Source organism: Syngnathoides biaculeatus, chromosome 18 (assembly GCF_019802595.1).
Source record: "Syngnathoides biaculeatus isolate LvHL_M chromosome 18, ASM1980259v1, whole genome shotgun sequence".
In the NCBI taxonomy this organism is placed as follows: Eukaryota; Metazoa; Chordata; class Actinopteri; order Syngnathiformes; family Syngnathidae; genus Syngnathoides; species Syngnathoides biaculeatus.
Genome location: NC_084657.1, coordinates 16,686,178 through 16,709,108, shown reverse-complemented (window position 1 = coordinate 16,709,108; position 22,931 = coordinate 16,686,178). Strand labels below are relative to the sequence as shown.

Here is a 22,931-nt window from a genome sequence, read left to right as displayed (position 1 = left end):
ATCTTCCCTGATTTCAATTGTGCCCAGGGGAAGTACAACGTTCGGCTTAACCCTAACTCATATCACATGTTCCCTTCCCCATTTTCAACTCTTTCTCCTGAATTGAGTGCCTTTGACCAAAGCTACTCGAGCAATGAGGGATATGATTGCTATCTATTGTATCAGAGTGCTTTGCGAGAGGAACCGCGTCCTCCGTGAACTCCTTCGCTGTCTAAGCATTTAATAATGTGTCAGTGTGTCAAAGTGTGTGAGTGCAATAGTTGGCAGCTGCAAGAAGAACGGGAAAATGGAAAGCGGGAAGTGTTGCATATACAGTAGTTGAAGTCTTGATCTCGGGAAAAAAAAAGTGTCAAATGTTTCTGCAACATTCAGGAGAAGCCCCGTCGAATGCCAGAAACGGAGCAATATGTACATCTTAAAAACTGGTGATATAAAACAGTGACCGTGTGATTATGAAAGGGATTCAGTAAAAGCATCCAGTATTAAAATATGCACTGGACTGAGAGCCACATTAAGCAGCTGTGATTTTAATTATTACACCATTCGCAGACGTTTGACAGCTCTCTCCTTTGGTTTCCATCACGCCACATCTGTCCTGCGGCTACGTACTAAAAAGGCTGATTTCCCTCCGGAACAGACACACTTGATGACAGCTGCTGAGGTGTCGCTTGTTTCGCCAACAGCCGCTATACTTTATCATGAGAAAAAAAACAAAACCTTGTTGCTTTGTTGTGGTCGCGTGCGATTGTCTTTCTCAGTTATGATAACGCTTTATCAGACAGCGGTAATATCGATATTGGAATGCTGCTATATCGACATTTTCTAGGCACCTGTTAATGCAAGTTTGACGTCACTGAAATACCGACGCTAGTCTACTTTCAAAAAAGTTAGGAATCAGAAGATTGCTCATATCTTGATTTTTTTTATTTTTGCAAGTTGTTGTTTGGCCACTTTTGTATTGAAAGCCTCCTTCTCAATTATTTCCTTCAGTCTGTTTGGAACTTTTCTGCTTCCTTTTTTTTTTGTTGGCACTTACTGCTGCGCCAATAAACAACACGTGGTGCAAACTGACACGCTTCGTGACCCGCTGAAAAATGAATAAACTTACAAATCGTTACCGACTGATGTTGTCCGAACGAGGGGGATTGAATCTGATGTGGCGGGGGAGGAGGATGAGGAAGAAGCGAAAGGGGAGGAGGGATTGGAGAGTGCTGTCTCTATTCCTGGCTGATGCTTCCAAACATGGGCACTTTTTCTCCATGGAGCTTGCCAAACAAAGTAGCCGGCCGGAGCCTCTATTTTGTGGAGCCAGACAGATTCATGTTGTACAAACATGCCACATTCGCCATCTTTTCGCCACAATCTAATTTCCTAATTATGGCAACCTTCGTTTTACACTGAGATTGCTTGCTGCTCCCCAGCACTGCCATGATCATCAGCCTTGTGTTTGCTATTAGCCATGATGGATGGGTTAATTTGATCACAAAATACAAATCCATGGCGTAAGCGTGTTGTCAAACTAGAGCTGTGGCGATGGCACAGCTTGGGTTGACAGAGGTTGTAGCAAAAAATAAAATAAAAAAAAAAGATAAAAAAAAAGACATGCAATAAAACATTTGGACTTGTGGGACGACTGCAATTGCAACTTTATCAAAAAAAAAAAAATAATCGTAGCAGGCCCCCAGGTGTTGGAATACATCTGCCAAGTGTTCCTATGGGGTGTGTATGGTGTTTGTTTGTGTTGATTTATACATGTCTGTTCCATGGCGTGCACATCAGGGGCAGACTCGGTGGTTGTCCCACTTTTAAAGACAGAAGACATATAGGGTGTGTTCCAACTGCAGGGGGGTGCCACACTCCATAGCATCCTTGATAAGGTCTATTCAGGGGTTACGGAGAGGAGGCTCCATCAGGAAGTGAAATCTCAGATTCAGGAGAAGAAGTTTTATACAGATGTATTCATGTATTAAGTACACCACATTAAGTCCAAACTAAATTAATGGTTCACTGTCATGAAATGCATGATTTTTAGTATGTTAATAATGAAAAAACGGCAGTATGGACCCATGCGTGAAAATCCTCTCGAGGGATTTGTTTTCAAGAAGAAGGAGGAAGTGATGTACGGGGCAGTAGCGCACTCAAGCGGTCTCGTACGTTTATATTAGTTTTACGTGCTGGAAAGTAGCACATTGTTCCTTCGTGTTAGCCAAAATGCCTGGTTGTTGTATTGCTGGATATTGCTTGAACACTCGGGAGGATGGATTCGCTCTTCATACACACTCCAAAAGACCAGTTCATCGTGAAAAATGGATTGCACAGGTGCAAAGGATGAGAGCTTTGTGGGTTCCAGATTACAGGTAGGTGTGGATACATCACGGACAGAAGATGCAGCCATTATGGCTACCACTTGAATATCGAATGAGACTTCCGCAACTTTACGCATGGATGACGTGCTCTCGGCTCATATTTATTATTTCATATAGACATTGAAGAGAATAATGTAGTATGTATTTTTCATTACAATATTCATTTTTGAATGTTTATAGGCATGACACTTGGGCTTTAAGATCGCAATCTTAAGAAGAAGAAATGTGTGAATAGAATATATTTGGTAATATTGTTTGGTCTTAGCATTTGAGGTTTGATTCAGATTCAGTTTTGTGTATGTTCAATATTGTCAGGTTTTTTGGTCTATTAATTTAATTGTGCAACAACACATTCTATTCTACAATGTCTTGTTTATATCAGGTGATAAACTCAGACTCATGGGCTAAGCTCAGACCCTGCATTGAATTATTAAATATCAGTGCTTAACAAGCAAGCTTTGTTTTCTAGGTGGAGACGATGGTTCATTTGTACGCCACTCACAGTTGTGTATTTGGAAAATAAAACCAAAATTATAAGTAGAAATGGATTCACATACAGTATATACATTGCGTTCTTGACATCCACATTGCGTAACGCTCTTCGTCACCGCCACGGCCAAATGTTCCACCAGCAAGACTACTGATGAATAAACGCGACTTTGTGAGTAAAAAAATCTTATCTAAGCACTTACTATGTGGAGCTGAAGATAGTCTCCGAGCCCGTGGGTGCTCTCCACGCGCACCAAAATAGCGTCCTTCTGCAGGCTGCTGAAGCCCACGGCGAGCCGGTCGGCCCGGGTACTCGGCCGCTCATTGGGGGCCCAGGTGAATGTGATGAGCGCTCCTCCTTTCCCGAAGATGTATGTTGTTCCAGCTGCAGGTGGGAAGAGAGACGTGTAAACAACACCGTTTCTGTACCCCCAGCACCTTCCCTTTGTTTGGTTCTTTCAGTCTGACATCCTCAAGCACAACTATTTGGACTGTGTGTTTTTCTTGCAACAACATAAGGTGAGCTCCAGCAGGTGCTTTACCGCCTACCAATTTACAAATTTACCAGCCACAACAGTGAGCGCACCGCCTCAAACTCCCGAGATTGGTATTGAAAAAAACCCCAAAACATAATAATGATCTGTTTTGACTGACAGTGGACAGGATGAGGTGGAACGGTGGAGCGTCTCATTAGGGCATGAGCCTCACAGTTCAAATCCCGGACCCGCCTGTGGAGTTTGCATGTTCTCCCCGTGCCTGCGTGGGTTTTCCCCCCGCATTCTGTGATTCCTCCCACAACCCAAAATCATGCAACATTAATTAGACACTTTAAATTGCCCCGAGGTGTGATTGTGACTGCGGTTGGTCGATTGCCTCGAAGTGCCCCTGCGATTGGCTGGCAACCAGTTCAGGGTGTAACCGGCCTCCTGCCCAAAGTTAGTTAGGATAGGCTCCAACATTCTCGTCACCCCTGTGAGGATAAGCAGCTCGGAAAATGGATGGACACACAGGACGATGCAATAGTGGTTAGCACACATGCCTCAGAGTTCTGAGAGTCAAGGTTTGAAAGTGTGTTTCATCCATCTGTGCAAATATTACCCAACAGGTGCAAGCCAAAGAAATGTTATTGCTCCGTACTCAGCAGGATTTATTTGTTCTGACACATTGGTGTTATTTTTTTCATTTACAGGTTGTGAGCAGTTGGCTGGGGTTCATTTTTACACGTCGAAAGTGTGATGATTTTTAACACAATCTTGACTTAATGCTGTTAGGGCAATTTTATAATTGTGTGGTAATAGCAAGCATATTTTCTCAATTTGTTACAGTGTCAAGTTGCCACCAGCTTTTAATTGTTTTAACTAGCTTTTTCACAGTTGGTGCAAACAGAAGTACTGTACTTAGGGTTGCTTTTAGTTTGGGTTTAAAACATGACTGTCGTTTTTGTACCTCATACTCATTCATTCATTCATCTTCCGTCACGCTTATCCTATTATCCATGCAAAAATGTTGCTGTCTTTAACTACCTCACTCATGCACCAACAGTATTATTTGTGGTGCACTTCTTATTTTACCCTCTGTATTACTGGTTGAATTGAAAAAGCAGGCTTTCTTTCATCTTTTTTAATTTTATCGGAACCATCGAGACAGTGCATATTATACATGCTCTTTTCAGATTTGGAAATAGTTGGACGGCGATGCCATCCAAATCTGGTGTAAAGGGAGGCCACAGGAAAATAATTTCCAGGTTTTCTTCTGTGTCCTTACTTCACTGTATTCTAATAAGATGGAGACAGACAGAGATAAATATTTGGAATATTGTAATAGTGCTATAAAGTTTAATGATAAACACATTTTCACACCAGAGCAAGTTATTTTTCAGGAGGCTGAAATGGTGGGGGTGGGCTGGTGGTGGATGAGTGATACACTTTTGGGAGAGCTTAGATCTGAGGGGCTGGCGGCAAACACGAGGCGACATGGATGTCCTCGCCGTGGCAGTGTGATGTGAAAGCGGCGCGCCACAGAAATATTCAGATAGTACAACAGAAATGCATGTTATTATGTTCGAGCTCTTAGGCATTTAGCATTTAGGTCGGTCAGATGGATATTTTTCAAACAGGGAATCAATAAAGCGAAGCACGGGGAAACACTCGAGACCTAATTGAAGACCCAATTCACAGCATGAAAGATTTAAGTACCCTTCAGCGCGGTGTGACGGCGAGTTGCTCCAAAGGTTCCTTATTGATACGAGCTAACTGTAGCCCGATACTTAAAGACCTCCAAAGGCATGAAAATGACTATGTGAGGACTTTGAATTTAATTAAAGGGCTGGTTCACACACTGTGTGTGTTTTTTTTCTCCCTTACCCATTAATCTAAATTAATATCACGGATTTGCAGGCAAATGTGAGTCTGTGACATTAGTTACATGATGGAGTCGCAGTAAGTGAGCTTAATGGCTTTCTTTCTTGGACTGAATGTAATCTACATGTGGCCGTGGCCACACTCTGCCCTCCTTTCTTTCTTTTCAGTGAAATCACTTTTCTATTCTTTTTATTTTAGTCTTTTTTTTTTTTTTTTTTTTACTTTGGTTTGCTTAGAATTATTCACACATGCTTACATTCCTGCGAGGGCAAGTAGATAAATACTATGGTTAGGACAAAAAAATTGATTTTTATTTAAGTTCAATTAAGAGCAACAATATAATCTCAATTTAATATCTAAATGCTTTGATAATAATTAAAAACAAGCAAGTCATTTAAATTTACTTTTGTACTGTCAGTGTTGTACTTGGCCATACAAAAAAATAACACATATGTCAGTAATAATTGCATGAATATGATATTACTTAAATGAAAGGGTTTAGAAAAATAATGTACTTTGAAAGAAATCTATATATATTCAGGCATTTAAAAAATTATTTAATGTAGTCTGAAACTTCCGAAGTCAAATGCCTCCAAAGCTGTACAGTTCATAATTTGACTGAAGGTGTTCTAAAAAGTTTGGAGTCCAGCAATTAAGACATTGCTGTACACATCACAAGATGTCAAGGTCATGCTACTTAAAAATGGACAATACAGTTAAAAGTTTTATAAGGATACTGTTTGATGATGCATGAATTATTGACAATTTTCTTTTGTCATGCAAAAATACTCCATTACTTTTACTGGCAGCACAGATATATTAAAAACAAACTGTTTTTCAGCCATGCCAGGAATAGAAAAGGTTTGTAACCACAGGAAGTTTGACAACAAGTATTTGTTTTAAGGCCAAAGTAATTCTTACGATGCTTAATAATTTTTTCCTCATTCATAGGGAAATTAGCAACCCTTATGACCTAATTCTAAAATTCTTGAGGTCATATTTAAGAAGTAACCATCAGTCTGGAACAAAGGCAGTAAATCTTTTATGCTGACTGCATTTTAAAAACCTCATCGTTTCAAAGCATCTGTTTGACTTGATTCGTGAGAAAGACACAGTGACGGTTTGCCTGATTGAAGTACTAAATCCCGAGACGACAAGCCACTTGCAAGTGGAACGTTTAGCAGCAAATATCAATCTTACAATTTAAAAGCATAGCCCAGGAAAATTATTGCTTATCGTCACAACGACTCCACAGTAAATGACTAGCAACCGTCGTCATGGATTGGAACAAATTTGAAAGCATACACACAACGATTGGCAATGAGAAAGGATGGATGGATATGAAAATTGCAGAGGAGCACTTGCACAGAGTTGATATTGATGGCACATTGTAATCCTATTGTACATCTAAAATTTCAAAACAACAACATCTTAATCACTTTCAAGCACACCCATTTAAGTGATGAATCGACGAGCCGAGACAGTAATTTCTAACTTAACGTGGAAAGCGTTACAAGACTCCCTGCCTGTTTGTCGGGTCTCCTTTTGCCAAGTCTCCGTCTGCAGTAGATATTAATCATATGAAACCGATGCTAAACAAGTCTTGATGAGGACAATCACTACAAAAGTCACATTTCTCTCATATGATGACGCAGCTCTCCTCGCTTTGTGTCGCTCTCTCTCAGTGCCATCAGTGCCACAGATTTTCATCTCTCAAGGCCAGTGAATGTCACAGTGCTCTATTTGCCCATTTAATACTCATAACACTACTATTTTCGTGTATATTACAAATAATAACAACAAAGTAGTCATCGACACTGTATCCCACTGGCATCACCTACTTTCTTTCCCAATTCATGAAGTGACTAAAAGAACACAATGAACACAATAAAAAGTTCTAATACCTAGTGGGGATTTCAATTAATTACAGCTTCAATCATCAAATATCCATCCATCTACTAGACTGCTTATCCTAACTCAGGGTCCTGAGGCTGGGAAGACTAATACATTGTAAGGCACATATACATTAAAACATGAAACTAAACAAAAATCACACATTTCTACTCATGCACAACCTGTCAGTCACTCGTACAATAATAGCCAATCAGATAGCCGCATTGTTTTTACCCCTGCATTGACACGCCCCTTTCGCCACAATGTCCCACAAGCAATGCTGGTTTTCAGTAGCGTGCGCTTGGAAAAGTTAATGTTACGAAGAAAATGGTCGTCAGATGCGCTTGGGGAACGTGCAATTCTGATGAAAGATATCCTGCTAGGTTACAAGGGGCCCGCTTGATTCATTTTCCAAAGCCTAAAACACAGTTGACGTGTCTACGATGGATTAAGGCTTGCGGAAGACCCCATGTACAATTAAATATGGACAATATAAACAAACACAAGGCTGTATGTTCGAAGGTAAGTGAGGGAGAAGTAACTTCTCTGAGTTTGATTGAATTATTATCAGTGCTTTATACATTGCAGGACAAAAACTTTCACTTTGTTAGTGTATCACTGACCTGCTGAATGAAGTGTGTCATGTTTTATGCCGAAGAGTCAGGTTAGTGATACTAAATGCGCCATGTCATGCAAGAGAAATGTCTATTTGCTCATTTATATCACATCAGACTTTTAAGACAGAGCACTGGGTTCCATTACGAGCCAGGTCAAATGAATACACCCACTCACTTATAAAGACTACGATGATATTACTCATGATCTTTGCAAGTAAAAAGTAGTCACTCTGCTTTACATGCGCAGTACGATTACACTATTTTATCCTGTTGGATTCCAATATGACGTTTGTGAGGCGTCAAACTTTTTTGCATCGATCGTCAACGTTTGACTGTTACTCTGACATTGCGTCCTGCTCCGTCCAAAATCTTAATTCCGTGGACATATCCTTGAGTGAAATAGTCGAGAATTCTCTGAAGAATGCTCTTGGACAAGTGTGACGCATTTGGCCAATTGTTTTACCAATGTTGCAGATAGGACATTATTACACTATTATTGTACTCAATGTTGTAACTTCATCGCTGCCCTATTTTCATAACTACTGTTGATTGACACTGGCCACGTACACGCCCCCTGCACCATTTGCACAACTGTCAGTGTATCAGATTAATGGCACTAATCGTGCTACTCGACACATGACATTTCCACAATTGTCATAGTATCAGCACGACAAAATTATTGGTACCCTTTCATAACCCAGTGCCTCTCCATAGTTTTATCTTCTCATATCCTAAATGTATTTTCTTTCATTATGCCAGATTGTATCGTACTGGAATTGCTCCGATTACCAGAGATGCATTTCTTGTGTTTTCAACATACAGTACTTAGCCAATATACATGAGCATCTCTTGATTCATCCCATTAGGGTGAAATTCAAGACCCTTGAACTCTGTCCCATCCATAAGGTTCCATTATAATTCAACTGAGAAACCAAAAAACAGCGATCGAAACACAAGTGCTCGCCTTTGGGCTTGGGGGAGGTAAATACCAAAAAATTGATAAAACAAATGCGCACACTAAAGAGCGCTCCGACACATCCAATGCATCCCAATCCAATCTTGAGATCAGGACAACCATGCCTTGCTGTCTAACATCACGCAGGTCAGAAGACTCATCGAGTGATAGATCCATCTGCATTCCACAGGAACCATCATGCTCTAAATAATTTCCTCAAATCACGCGCGCCTGAATGTCTTGCTGGTTATGTGCGCACTCGCTGTAACATTATGGATGTGTTTCTGTGTCACGTTGCATTGACTACCCACTCAAAAACGTTCCGTCCTCTCTTCTTTGTGCTTTCAGCCTACTGAGTGCACAAAAGACGAGGCAATGAGCGATAGGCTGCGCACGCTGGTGGTAATTTGCATCATGCCTCACTGTTTGATGCGAAATGAAAAAAAAAAAAAAAAGGATCACTAACAAAAAGAACGGGAGGATTCCTGCAGCTCAAATGAGCCAGCCCAGTATTGTACAAATGTTTTACTTATAGTTAATAATGAACAATACTGAACAAAAATAACCCCCCGCCCAAAAAAAAATAAAAAAATCATCACTTTGGAACATTTTAATCATTACTAAAGACTTCATTAAGTCAGTCATTCCCAACCGCTGTGCTGTGGCGCATTAGTGTAGATTCAATTCCATTTATTTGGTCCTCAATGCTTATCTACTTATTACAAATAATGGAACTTTGTTCGTCGATCTATTCCAGTGACGTCCAGTGACATGCGCAACAAATAAATGCTCATCAACGAGTTGGCAAAGCCTAAAAATTAATCCATGTGGCCCCTTGTTGCCATTCATTTAGGAGAATATTATATTTGCTTTCATGGAAACAGGCCCTTACACTGAACTGATAGATTTGTGATTATCATTATTTCAATACACATGCTTAACTTTTGGGGACATTTCTGTTTGGTGATGTACTATGAGAGTTCTGTTCTGTATCAGATGTATCTTAGCTAAATGAAGACAGCCTAAACTTTATTAGTCACACTTGCACAAGCTTATGAAGATACGTTTTAACAATAATAAGACTCAGTTTTGATGGACAATGTCAGAAAGCTATAAATTTAACACTATTATATGATATAAATTATTTCCATCCAAGGCCGAGGTTGGCTCGCGGGGACAGTAGCTTTAGCAGGGACACCCAGACTTCCCTTGCCCCAGCCACTTCATCCATTCCTTCCTGGGTGATCTCGAGGTGTTCCCAGGCCAGCCAAGAGACATAGTCTCTCCAGCGTGTCCTTGGTCAACGCCGGGGTCTCCTTCTGGTGGTACATAACTGGAACACCTCACAAGGGAGGCGTCTGGGAGGCATCCGGATCAGATGCCCCAGCTACCTCATCTGGCTCCTCTCAATGCGGAGGAACGGCAGCAGCTCGACACTGAGCCCCTCCTGATGATCGAGTTTCTCACCCTTTCGCTAAGGGAGAGCACAGACACCTTGCGGAGGAAACTCATTTCGGCCGCTTGTATCCGGGATCTTCTTCTTTCGGTCACGGCCCACAGCTCGTGATCATGGGTGTGGGTAGGAACATAGATCAACCGGTAAATGGAGAGCCTCACCTTTTGACTTCGCTCCTTCTTTGCTAAAAGAGACTGCAGACGCTGCCCTTTCGATCCGCCTGTCGATTTCTCGTTGCATTCTTCCCTCACTCATAAACAAGACCCCATGATACTTGATCCCCACCACTTGCGGCAGGATTTCATCCCATATATATTATACATATCAATTATAAATATTTTATTTTGGAGGTTGGAGTGGTGGAGAATTGCACTGCAATACACTTCCGTTTTTAATACAGTTTTTAGATTAAATGCAAGTGTATATTTTCAGATCTGGATACAGTTGAGTTTAAAAAAAAAAAAACACTTTGCCTAATGACCTGTCAGCCCCCAGCAGGGTTGGAATGACAAAATAGCTTATAGTACACTGTGGAGTTATTATGCAGAAAAACAGAGCAACGCAGAATTTAATCGGGAGGAAAAAAACAAGTTGATCGATTAAGAATATAAACTCGCATTAAACTCCAAAACTGTGAGCATTTCTTTCGGCTGCTGAGATTTATGAAGAGATATTTAGTCTGAATATGTCATCTGACTTATGACATTTGAAGCCCATTTCTTTCACGCTCTATTAAATTTGGCTCAGTGAAATGATGAAAATGAATAGTTCAGCCTGAAGCCTGACTGAGAGGACATATGCTATTCACTTTAAATGATGGCGTTCGAATAAGAAAGTGGCAACAGGCCTTGCTGACGCACACAGGGGTCTTCAATTAAGGGATCCGTGGAAAATATCATAAGTTGATGCGGCTGCTACACGGACCTTGTTGTGCATAATGGGAGGATGATTGCTTAAGGTCATACCTGTGACATATGTCAACTCTCAGACTAAATGGGTGGACGCGAACTCCTCGAAAGATGGGCCTCTATAATCATGTTAACATACTCCTCCGTTTAACTTGCAGATGGTTTGGGTCCCCATAAAAATGCTGGGCTCCGATAAAATACTGAGATTCTGTGCTGGAATTGATAAAGGCCCTTTGGATCTAATATTTACTTTTATTAGAACGTAGGAGGCTCTGCTTGCCTCACTGATTTTTATACAGCATTTTATACTTTACTATTTCTTCCCTATTTTATTGTTGTTTTTATGTGGGATTTTTGTATTTGACTATAAAGTGGCTGCTGCAACATAGCTAATTTCCTTCAAAGGAAAAGACAAAATAAATAATCTCTAACTAGGATACAAACATGGTAAATGGGCTTTCACTTGTATCGCTTTTCTTCCGCCAAGATACCGTATTCAAAGTGCTTTAACCCCGTCTCGTTGTTCACCTACTGATGACCAACGCAGCATCAGGAGCAATTGTGGATTTAGTAACTTGCTCACGGGTGCTTCAGCACAGGAGCGTACCCACCACCTTTGGTTTGGGAGATGGCTATCGCCTGAAACACGAGCCATCACACGCTTCTCCAGTATGTTTTTTAAATGCCTTTTTAAACAGCAAAGAGAACTGTTGAAACAGCGTCTGCATTATAAGGTACATAGCAGACTGAAAGTGGAAGGCTCGGACAAACTCTGACATATTCCTAAAAGGAGAAAACTACATCCAAATTAGACTCAGCAGAAAAGTGTTGTGTTGCACAAGAAACATAAAGCAACTACAACTCATTTTTGAACTGAATCATCATGGCTTATTCAAATATTCTAAAAAAAAAAAAAAAAAAGATAAAATGGAGAAAGGCGTGCTGAGAAAGGACCTCCTTAACCATCGCCAGACCTTTACTACTGAGTACTTTCCTCAGTACATCTTGCAGGCTTGAAATAGCAAAAGACTGTGTATGTGGGATATGCGTCTTTCCATTAGCAAAAGGAAATGGACCTCACTAATGCAAATGCAAGACCTCCCAAGATATTTCCCTTGAGTACATCAGAAAAGCATTTTCTTTATGACTCACTTAAAATACCCAAGATTTAAACTCTTGAGGTCACGATTTTATCATGGTTTAGTTAGCTTACAGAATTATTCAATGCAGAATTAATACAATTTCTGAATTTCTTAGCAACGAATATTTGAACAGAAACAGTGGAGCACCACATATACTGTAGATAGACAATAGAACAACATTCACAAGTGACTACACTTTATCCACTGCAAAAAAGAAGAAAAAAGATTATAGCTGCTTTGTACTGAATCACTTGGTTGTGAAACTCTTCATCTTTGTGTAGTTTTGTATTCTACTGCCCCCTGGTGGTGAGGTCACACATCCAAATCTAATGAATTTTATTTGTGTTCTTTGTCTTATCAAGAAAAGTTGAAGAAATCAAAATGTGCGTGAATAAAACGTTCTTGCAACCTTCCCACACTCCTATATCAATAAACAGACCACTATGAATGCCCTCATTGGACTGCAAAACTGCAAAACACCTCAAGTCAGTTCTACACGTTCCCAATTGTACCACGTCCAGTATATTCATGCAGTCACGTTGAAGTCATCCCCCACACATCTACTGAGAGGCTGAAGCCACAACCAGAAGATGCAACCTATCCTGCTTTAGAAGAATAAAAAAGCAAAACATGATCCTTGCAATTAAAACTGGCGGCAAAAACCACACGATGTGATGACCTTGTCACGTCTTTTCTGTCCAATTTGCACACGCACTTTCCTCTATGGATTGCATTTATCGTTCATATTTATTTGGAGAAACTCATTTCACACTCAAGAGTCCTTTCACTGCTGGCACGATTCATATACATATAAAGCTCGTTGTTTACACGTGATAGTGTTTTCTTGAATGCGGCTCTTGCATTCATTATGCTTGATTTCTTTTCCATTATAGCAAATGTGCCATTTTATTATGGTCAAATGCTCCCTTTATTTTACATCTATATTCATTTGCCAGTCAGTTGTCCAAAGTAATTCTGATATGAGCTATAATAAAAAAAAAACAAGAATATTCAAAGCTTGTTTTCCTTCTCTTCTGCACAACACCATGTCGGTAATAATGGCGATGTCAATATATATATATATAATATATATATATATATATATATATATATATATAGCTATTGTGGGCATAAATACGTGCTTGTGTATGTACACTGTACAACCTCCCCCTCAGGGTAATGGCTTGGAGGAAATAGGAAATATTTTTGACCGACCTTTATCGCCTGCGTCCACATTTGATTTTGTTTCTTTTTTTACAGCTCACACAACAAGAAAAGAAATTGTTTGGAGGATGCCATGCTTTCTGTTCAATTCACTTTGTGATACCCTCTTGGAAACCCAAAGACATACACAGATAGCCCTGAAAGGCTCCCAAAAAGCCATTTCCCCTACAAGCTGGTGAGCGGTCTGCTTGTGGCGGCCAGTCCCAACTCGGGGGACTCTGAAGAATGAAGTGTGGAATATTTCTAATGAATCTGTGGAACATGTGGGGGGTGTTGGGAACATGAAGACGAGGTCAGCTACAGGCCAATCCTTCTTGAGTTCTGGCGGAGTGTGTACGACGTCTGCTACATAGGGGGTAGGTACCGTGGCCAAGTAAGTGTCTTACAGTTTAGGTGTCAAGAGGTTAGATCAGCAAAATACTCCACAGTAACAGATGTGGGTTAGTACTACTGATGTCAAGAGGCTCGGGCCTGACGACTTGAGGGTGGGATCTTTGAACTGGAATGACACACCTCTCAGGAACTGGGATCGGCAACAACCACAAATAGATAACCAGTTCAAGAATGAAAAAACATTGGAGGGAAGACAGAGGAATGAATCTGACAATATTTAGAGGGAAAGAAAAGCTACAATGTGAGTGTAAAATGCATCAAATCTTTTGTGTCAAGAACCCCAAAGCTGGAGTTCTCTCACTTTTTGGCTATAAGGAATATTTTCCAAGAACCTCTTAAAAAGCCAAGTAAACACCAACACAAATATAACCATGTGCAATCGTAATTGCCATCCATTTGCGTTTATGGTTTAAAGCTAAATATTTAAGGTATGATTAACAGAAAGGAAGCTAATTGAATACAATTGAACAAAATATCCATGAGCGGGAGCTAGAAATGTGTGCATGTAAGGTTGTCAGATTTTCTGTATGTGATATGTCACAATCATATCAGAGCTTGTATCTGGCCCAAAGCAGAGGTAGGGAGGAGGAATTGGTTTACTGTATTTGATTTCTCGGTATGGCAGTCACCATATTTAATAATAGTAATTAATTACAAATTATTTGGTAGATCTAGGTGGCATAGAGACCCTATTTTGAGAATCACTATTCTAGTGTAAGCACTATATTCCATTATGTTAACAAGAAATATTCCAGAATAGAAAAAGGATATGATGCCAGAGTAAAATGTTCCTAAATGTAGAATTGAAGAGGGATGTGAGACCACGTTTTAGAATGTGGTGGTTAGCATTTAGAATATCAGGTGAAAACATTCCTGAAAGTTTCGGGGATATGTTCTTGAATGCTAAGTGAAGGCAGAATTCTAGAATATGAGGGTGAACATATTCTAGAATGCTGTGTTGAACGTATTCTAGAACGCTGTGTGAAATTAATTTTTGTCACGGGCTAAGATGTAGTTATGATTCCCCTCCAAAGGCGTTTATGGTTCATCACATCATATTATTGCATATGCACAATGAATGCTGAAGATGCATAACCAATTCTGAAATCAGAAATCAGGCATTCCGTTACTGCAAAAACAAAAAAAAGTGAGGTTGGTATTAAAAAAAAAAATGCTTGTAATGGTTTATTAGATATGACCATTAAAAACTTCAGTTGAGATTTTAACAAGGATCACAGGAGTTGATGCAAATGCTTTGATTCTGCAGGCCACATAAAATGATGTGGCGGGCCGGATCTGGCCCCCCGGCTTTGAGTTTGACACCTGTGTTCCAGAAGGTTAAACAAGAGTGTTTTAGAATGTGTGTGGAAAGCATTTTTGTATGCCAAAAAAAAAAAAAAAAAAAATACTACATGAGTAGAAATGCTCATGAAGGTTAGAGGAAATGTTCTAAAATGTTCTTGAATGGAGAATTAAATATTTATTAAATTTTTTTGCAATGCTAGAGGGGAACATGTGATGCTTTAGAGCTTTTGTGTTAAGCTTTTATACCGCTAGGAGGAGAAGTAGTGGTGAGTTTTCTAGAAGGTTAATTAGTACATTGTGTTATGTTACTGAGAAATGCTGGATGACAACATTCTAGAATGTTGGATGAGGATGATCTGATGTACAATGTGAGAGGAACCCTTTTTAACGTACTGCACTGGAGGAGAGCACGGAAGTGCATTAGGGGAAAACTCTTTAAACCTTTCTTCCATTTTCGTCGTCCAATCCTGTTCAGGGTCACGAAGAACTGATGCATATTCCAGCTGGCTTCAGGCAAAAGGTGGACAAAATTGTAATGTTAGGGAAAATAGACCACAATGTTTGGGGAGAATATTCTCGAGAATAGAATGCTCGAGGAAAATATGAGAGTAGGGAAAGCGTTTTATAATGCTAGAGGAAAACTTCTTGAATGCAAGCAGAAAAAGCATTCTGGGATCGTGGATTGAAACATTTTAGAAAAATAAAATGCTTTTCATATTACAGTATATCATTTATATTATTCATTCATTGAAAATGAGAAAAAATGCTTCATAAATATTCCACCCAAATATATCGGATTCTTCCCTGGTGAGTGCCAGTAGGACTTTAACCTAAGAACATTTAGACTGTTTTGCAAGTATTAAATGGTGAAGAGGTGATTGAAATGTTTTTTTTTTTAAATTTAAAAAATTATTGCAATGATGTTGAACAAGAGTTTTTTAACAGTTTCCATCTCCAGTTGCATTCTTTGCCCCTTTTTTGAGAAATGGTGTCTGGCTCCGATAAATGTCCTGGTAAGTTAGCATCCATGCTAACCCAGTGTTGGGGCAAAACATGTAAAACCCACTTTTTCCCAAAAACTCTACTTCTATTTGTGACCTTATTTTCCTCAAATGAGCTTGCTTGTTGTTTGAATTATTTTTTTTCATCTGCCACATTTGTTTTAAGATCCATTTGATATTCATGTTTGCACACATTCGACACACAATTCACTTTGGCTTGCCCGATTCTCGGATATTCCCCAGTTATAATGGTATCCTTCTCAAATGATATTTTCTTGTCTAACGCACTCAGGTAGCACAATTTTTGGACAAATGGAAAATTTATTTCTATTACCAGCCAGACACGGACTTTTAACCTTTATAGACCAACATTTAGGGAAAGCTGGCTCTGGGCTTTAATGGTCAGTGCATAGCAGAATCATTTTAGCCACTAGATGTGTTTTTTTTTTGCTAAGCGACACTGAAAGAAAGTAGAAATGACACTTAATTGAATTTGGAAGTAATTGCCTCATTGCATAATCTCTTATGCTATCACACAGTCAGGCAGTGGAAATGTTCTCTCTGGTGCTCCATCCAGAGAATAATTTCTAACAAAGCTTGCATTGATTGACAGGATTTTTCTCTTTGTTTATGGAATAATGAATGTGAACTTTCAGCCTTTTTGTTGCTAATTCACACACATTTGACGCAATCAAAAAGAATCTTGTCTGGAAGCTGTGTTCACCAGCCACATAAACTTAAATTAAAAAAAAAAAATCATACATAGCCATCTTACTGATGTGTTTAAGACCCTCCACACAAAACGTAAATGATAGCAACGACAATACTTTGGAACAAATGCTGCTAGTCTTATTTTGTATTTTCCTCATAAACACCCATATAGAAAATTCCAAACATCTGTGTTGCATTTTCATGACTTGTGAATTCTAAGTAAGGCACTTATGATGGACTAAAGCAAACTCGGTGCTGTGAAGCATGTACAGTACTTGAGACCGAGCAGCAGCAACCTTACAATAAGGGTAATTGAAAATTTATCTGTGAGTTCTTTGAAGTGTATTTTAAATAGGTCTGTTTGATCACGAGCTTTGCCTCGCTCGTAAAATCCCCGTCCATAACCGCTCGGCTGTAATAAGAGCACTGATGTAATTCATCACATTTTTATCCCCCCTTTTTTTCCAAGGATGACAAAACTGCTGCATTGAAAAAGACGACAAATTCGCCAGGGTCCTATTTTACAGGAGATAAAAGTGAGCGTTAGGAAAGACATTTCAAAGTGCAATCTAAAAAGGAGCTCTAGTGTCAGCACTTTGAGACGAGTCTGTTAGATTGATGTTAATTGTAGAGGATAGGTCATTTCTTAACATCCTTCAGCGGCAGAAAACGCATACACTGCCGTGATTAGATTCCGTAAACAAATACGCTCCGTGTATGATGTAAAAATACAGACACGTCTCTATTATTTTTGTTTGGCAGCATGGTTGGTGGAAGGCAGCATGGTGAAAAGGGGAAGTACGACTATGATGATGTGCTTGTGATGTCGTGTTTAATGATGCACAAGCTGCAGCACATGCATAGATAGAAGGAGACACAGTATTATCCAACACGAGTGTCGGCAGTAGTTTTTTTTATTTTGTGACTTTGTGATATTTTTTTTTCTTTAGTCATACCTTGAATGCCACTCTTGCCATTGATGCCAAAAATTGCTATATTTATGAGAGTCCATGAAATTGGTCTTACCATGGCCCCCTCTGGTGAGAAAGGGCATCCTGTTGATGGCAATCGGAACAGTGCCGTGCTTGTTGTGGAAATGGTGGACATGGTGCGTGGTGCTCAGGCTAGAGGACACACGTGCCGTTCCAGTTTGGATGGGCAGCACTATAATCAAGGCGAGCCAGAGGGCGAGTCTTGAACAGTAACTTAGGCCCATGCTGAGGCTCCAGCCTGCCCAGGTCCTCCCAAGAAGGTCTGCAGAGAGTCTACCCATCACTTCCACATGGGCCGAAGACCGACCACTTGACCACGGTATGGTCTTTTGGAGTTCCACTAAAAGACCACAGGGTGTCTCAGAGAATCGAGGACATTGCTTTTATAATCCTTCTGCTTGCTTGAGGACTTGGCAGCGGATAACAAAAAAAAAAAATCCTTTGAACATTTGATAAAAATAACCAAAAATCAATCAAATCAAAGCAAATCCAACTGCTTGCCTGTCTATCTGCAAACTTATCCTAACATTTTCCCAGAGCAAGGTTTCTTCTGCACAACATTAAAAAAACATCCAGGAGGTTCATTTAGACAGTGGGATATCCAAGACGAGAGGAAAGTGCACATCCAAACGAAAATAAAAACAGAGATGGATCCAACTAAAGAGACATGCCGCCTAAAGAAAAACATTTAGGCATGCAACATGGCAGCAGAACTGAGCTTGATGAGATAAGAATCGCGGATAAAGTCTCCATCGCCCACAGGTAGAGCTGGAGGGCAGCTGAGCCTGCCCACTAAGACGAGCGCCACTCCACCGCAGACATCACACATGTCCGTGGGAAAACGGATCATTTCACTAAGCCAACTGTACCAGTGGATAAAAATAAGGTAAAGATGGTGGCGATTAGGGACGATGCAGGACCCGGCACTTTTGTTCCCCTTTAGCCAGTGATAAGGAAGAGAATCGCTCAGGAGGAAGGGAGGGAGGAGGCTTGGATGGAGGGGGGGATGGGGGTGCTAGATGAGGTATAGATGGAGCAAGAGAGCGAGCGACATCTGCAGCGGCGCAGCAAAGGCAAGAAAATCCAGAAAAATTTGAAAAAAAAAAAAGAGCCCCCCTTTCGCTCTCCCTCAGAGGATGCGGTGAATTTCTGAGCAAGTCTCACCGGGATGCTGGTTTCCCTTCTTCCTCTGGTGCTCCACCTGCTCAGTCTCATGCAGCAAGATTAGTGCTGCATTCCCCTCATGCTGCTGCTCCGCTTCCCTCTCCAGTTACCTCATCCACGGCAGGTCTGCGGCGCAGCCTCGTTTTTAACCTGACAACCGCAAGTATCTAGCGGGAGCTTCTCCTCCAACACAAGATGAATGAACGCAGGATACTGCGGAGCACTAAAATAAATGCTGATTCCCCCCAAAATCAAAACAAAAATCCCAAATGAGCTGAACTCCAGGACAGCCTGAAGCTTCACACGCACGGACACACAAATTGTTTGGAGTTCTAATAAAAACGTCACACAAGAGCATCTTCTTGAGGCATGCTGTTGTCAGCATGCGTGTGCGCGTGCGTGCGTGTGTGTGTGTGTCTGAGTCCAAAAAGCGAGTCTGCGAGCAAATGAGCGGAGGAGGGAGAGGCCCTCGGGAGGGGGGGGGGGGGGGGGAGCAGGGAGGGAGAGGCAGGAAGAGAAGGGGCGTCAACGGCATTGAGAGGGAAGGAGCCCGTTCTGAGTGGTGGTATTGGGGGAAGGGGAGGATAGTGAAGCAAGGAAATGGGTTGGTGAATAAATACACAGCTCCCAGGTCCTGGCAGTAACACACAGAAATCATACTGCAGAGGAGGAGCCTGATTTAGGTGAGCTGTCAGCGCTGTTACAGAAGCGAACACAAGGCCACCGATATGGACATGCTGTTAACACCGAGGGCTACAATAGGCCTGCATGATGGACATAGAAACACTTCACAAATTTGATTGCCGCCGCTTATAATGCAACCCTTGTGCAGTAAAGATCTGCAGTAAAAAAAAAAAAGATGATTGGAGCTTTACGGCTACAGTGCTTTGTCGATGCTGTGGTGCCTTTACTGGTGGTACTACTGCAGGTTGGGAACACACGGGTGGATAAGTATTGGGAAACGCCTCTTAATTCATTAGTCAGGACTGGGCTAGAGTTCCTTGGAGGACCAGGGTGGGCAACATACCAAGAAAACAAAAGAAGAGGCTCACGATCTGATGTGCATGATTCTATCTTATATATCACCCAGAACATTGCACCGATAACAAACAGTGCGAATAATTAGAAAACTTGACTACTGCAAGAAAGTTTTTGCTCTGTCACAGGCACAGCAACATCCATCAAAAGTATTGGATTCCCATTTCTGGTCATGCCTTTTTTCCATGTGGCCACATATTGCGACACAATTTCTGTTCCAATATCCGTTGCTTATAGTGTTATAACACTGCAACAAAAAGACAGCGTGAAGTGAAGATTTCACCAGATGTAGGGGATAACCCAAGTAATTCATCTGCCAAAGGAGGCAGAACAAATAAACTCAGAAATTAAGCTGTGTGGAAAAAAAAAGAAATAAAATGCAGAAAAGGTATTGAACACGAAGAATGGAAATTGCAAATATACATGGAAAGATAAGACACCTAAAATACGTCAGTAAGCACACAAGCAGTCTTAAAATTGTGAAGGTCCCGTGGGCTTCGACTGTGGACCTCAAGTTTCAGTTACCATAGATTTTTGATAGGATTCGAGTCAAGTGATTGGCTGGGCCATTCCAGCAGCACTTTTCATATATTCATTTATTTTTAAAGCAGTTGAAAGTTTTGCAGTATGTTTTATATCATTATCCTGATAAAATGTCCACCCTCGTTTCATTTTCATTATCCTCATGGATGGCAGCAGATTTGTATCAAGAATATTTGCCCATTGATCCTTTCTTCAGTAAAATGAAATTTACCAGTACCATTTGCTGAAATATGTTCCCACCTCCAAACTTCTCTGCTTCTATGGTGTTTTTCTGGGTGATGTGCAGTGCCATTTCTCCTCCAAAACATGGTTTGAATTATGGCATCTAAAGAGTTCATTTTTGCACACATCAAATCAGACTCTAGGGCTTGGCAGCTGAACGCATTACTGACTGGTTTTTATGTGACAACGTCAATCTATCAGTCTTTTTTTAAACTGCTTATCCTTACTAGTGTCATGGGCGTACTGGAATTCAGGGCCTTTCAAATAACCTGCAATGCATGTTTTTGGAATGTGGGAGGAAACCGGAGTAATCTGAGAAAATCCAAGGAGGAATAGGGAGAAACTGAAAACTCCACACAGGTGGGTAAAGGATTTGAACCCAAGTCCTCAGAACTCTGAAGGAGATCTGCTAACCAGTTCTCCACCGTGCCGGTGTTGTGACAACAATACCTGCTAATTCCAAGTCTTTTTAAAGTTCTCCGCAGGCAGTCCTGAGCTCTTGGATAACTCTTCAAATTATTCTTTGCACTCCTCTGTCAGAATTCTTGTGAGGCGTACCAGATCCAGGCAAATTTATGGTTGTATGATTGGCTTTTCACATACGGCCCCAACTATGCTCACTGGAATGTTCAGAAGCTTAATAACATGCACCTTTAATCAATGCCGTCGTTATGTTTTGCAACAATTAAGTTCCCATCATGCTATTACCCATCATGACGTGTGTCTTTGCCTCAGACCTTAGAAATGATACCTTTTAGTAGGCCATCAGTTAGGACTGATCCATCTGATATTCCTTTGCATCGACAAGGCTCAGGACTGCCGTTTGATTATTGATCAATTTTAGGTCTTGTCTTGACTTTCCACAGCTTTTTGCACCTCCTTTTTTCTTCTTCTGCGCAACGCTTTTTCCCCGTGCCATTTCATATTTTCAGACATAATTTCCGACCTTATTCATTCTAACTTGTATATATGGATTACTTGGGTTATTCCGAACATCTGATATTCAGGTAAATAGCACCTTCAGAAGTATAATTAGTGATAAATACGGTGCGGTATTAAATACATATTTCAACCACTGAATATTAGCTCATCTATACTCTTTGGCATTGCTTGTTTGCAGGAACTAAACAAATTACCATCAGGTAAAGTTTATATGGTTGTTTTAAGACACCACCGTATTGATTATAATAGAAACGTTCTTTGTGCAAACGAATTCCGTATTTGAAACATCACTCTGTCTTCAATATGAACTACACATGGACAGAGTCATGTTTATGCGTAGAAAACCAAAAAGTCACAACATGTTATGTTTTGACTTGTGACATTAGAGCTGTTAATATGCACAATGACCTAGTTGGCACGAGGGCATAAGGATACAACACCACACGGCTCATGCAGTGTATGTTTTTTTTTTTTTTTTTGTCGAACAACAACAATACGCCATGGGAATAGCAACATCTGCAAGAATGACAAGGGCACTGCCCTACTTGCTTTGCCTAGGTTTCCCAATCCTTTTTTGTTGTTTTAGAATGTTAAACAGAATGGCATATATGAATTCAATGATCATATTGTATTTTAGGCATGCTTTTCTGACTATCCAGTGTCCAAACCCATTTTCAAATTTGCTTTATAAACAAAGTAATTATTATTCTTTCTACAGAATACAATTCTATACTTGCAACCTCTGTTCTCGGGCTAGAAGCAAGGTTTGCAAAGGCACACTTGTATGACTTCGTAATAGAAAACCTCGAGATCCCTGACCTGAGCCACTTTCGCGATCAAGTAGAACTGTTTACTTGTTCAATATCTGTGACCTCCTCTGAATCACAGCAACAAGAATCCCAAAGAGCGGAGCTTTTATAGCTGTGGATTGGTTAGACAATTACATACTTTAGATAGATATTGTACACCTGATCAAAGTATTTGTCCTAACCCTTTCATTCCCATAGGGCTGCATTTCCAAAAGTACATGATACGCCTTGAGAGACACAAGTGCACTGCCACTGCTGCCTCATTTGTGGCAATCCAAATACTTCACAGTATTGAGTTGGCCAAGCCTTTGCTGCTTGTACTCTCCTAATCAACTCGCTGCAATGTTTTCTCATCATGTTCACCTCCTATCTGTACACAAGTCAGCCCTCAGAAAAACAGC

General features: G+C 40.5%; 1 protein-coding gene across 8 annotated transcripts in view; it reads right to left on the bottom strand.

The window, feature by feature from the left end:
• Nucleotides 1-22,931, bottom strand: part of nrxn2a (neurexin 2a) — a 160,988-nt gene that overhangs the window by 24,106 nt on the left and 113,951 nt on the right. For all 8 annotated transcript variants that reach the window (XR_009792612.1, XM_061804446.1, XM_061804453.1 and 5 more), the window contains one exon: nt 3,059-3,240. Coding sequence is in view for 7 of the 8 variants with exons in the window: in XM_061804446.1 (XP_061660430.1) it covers nt 3,059-3,240 (182 nt within the window). In the remaining variant the exon portion in view is untranslated. The remainder of the gene's footprint in view (nt 1-3,058; nt 3,241-22,931) is intronic.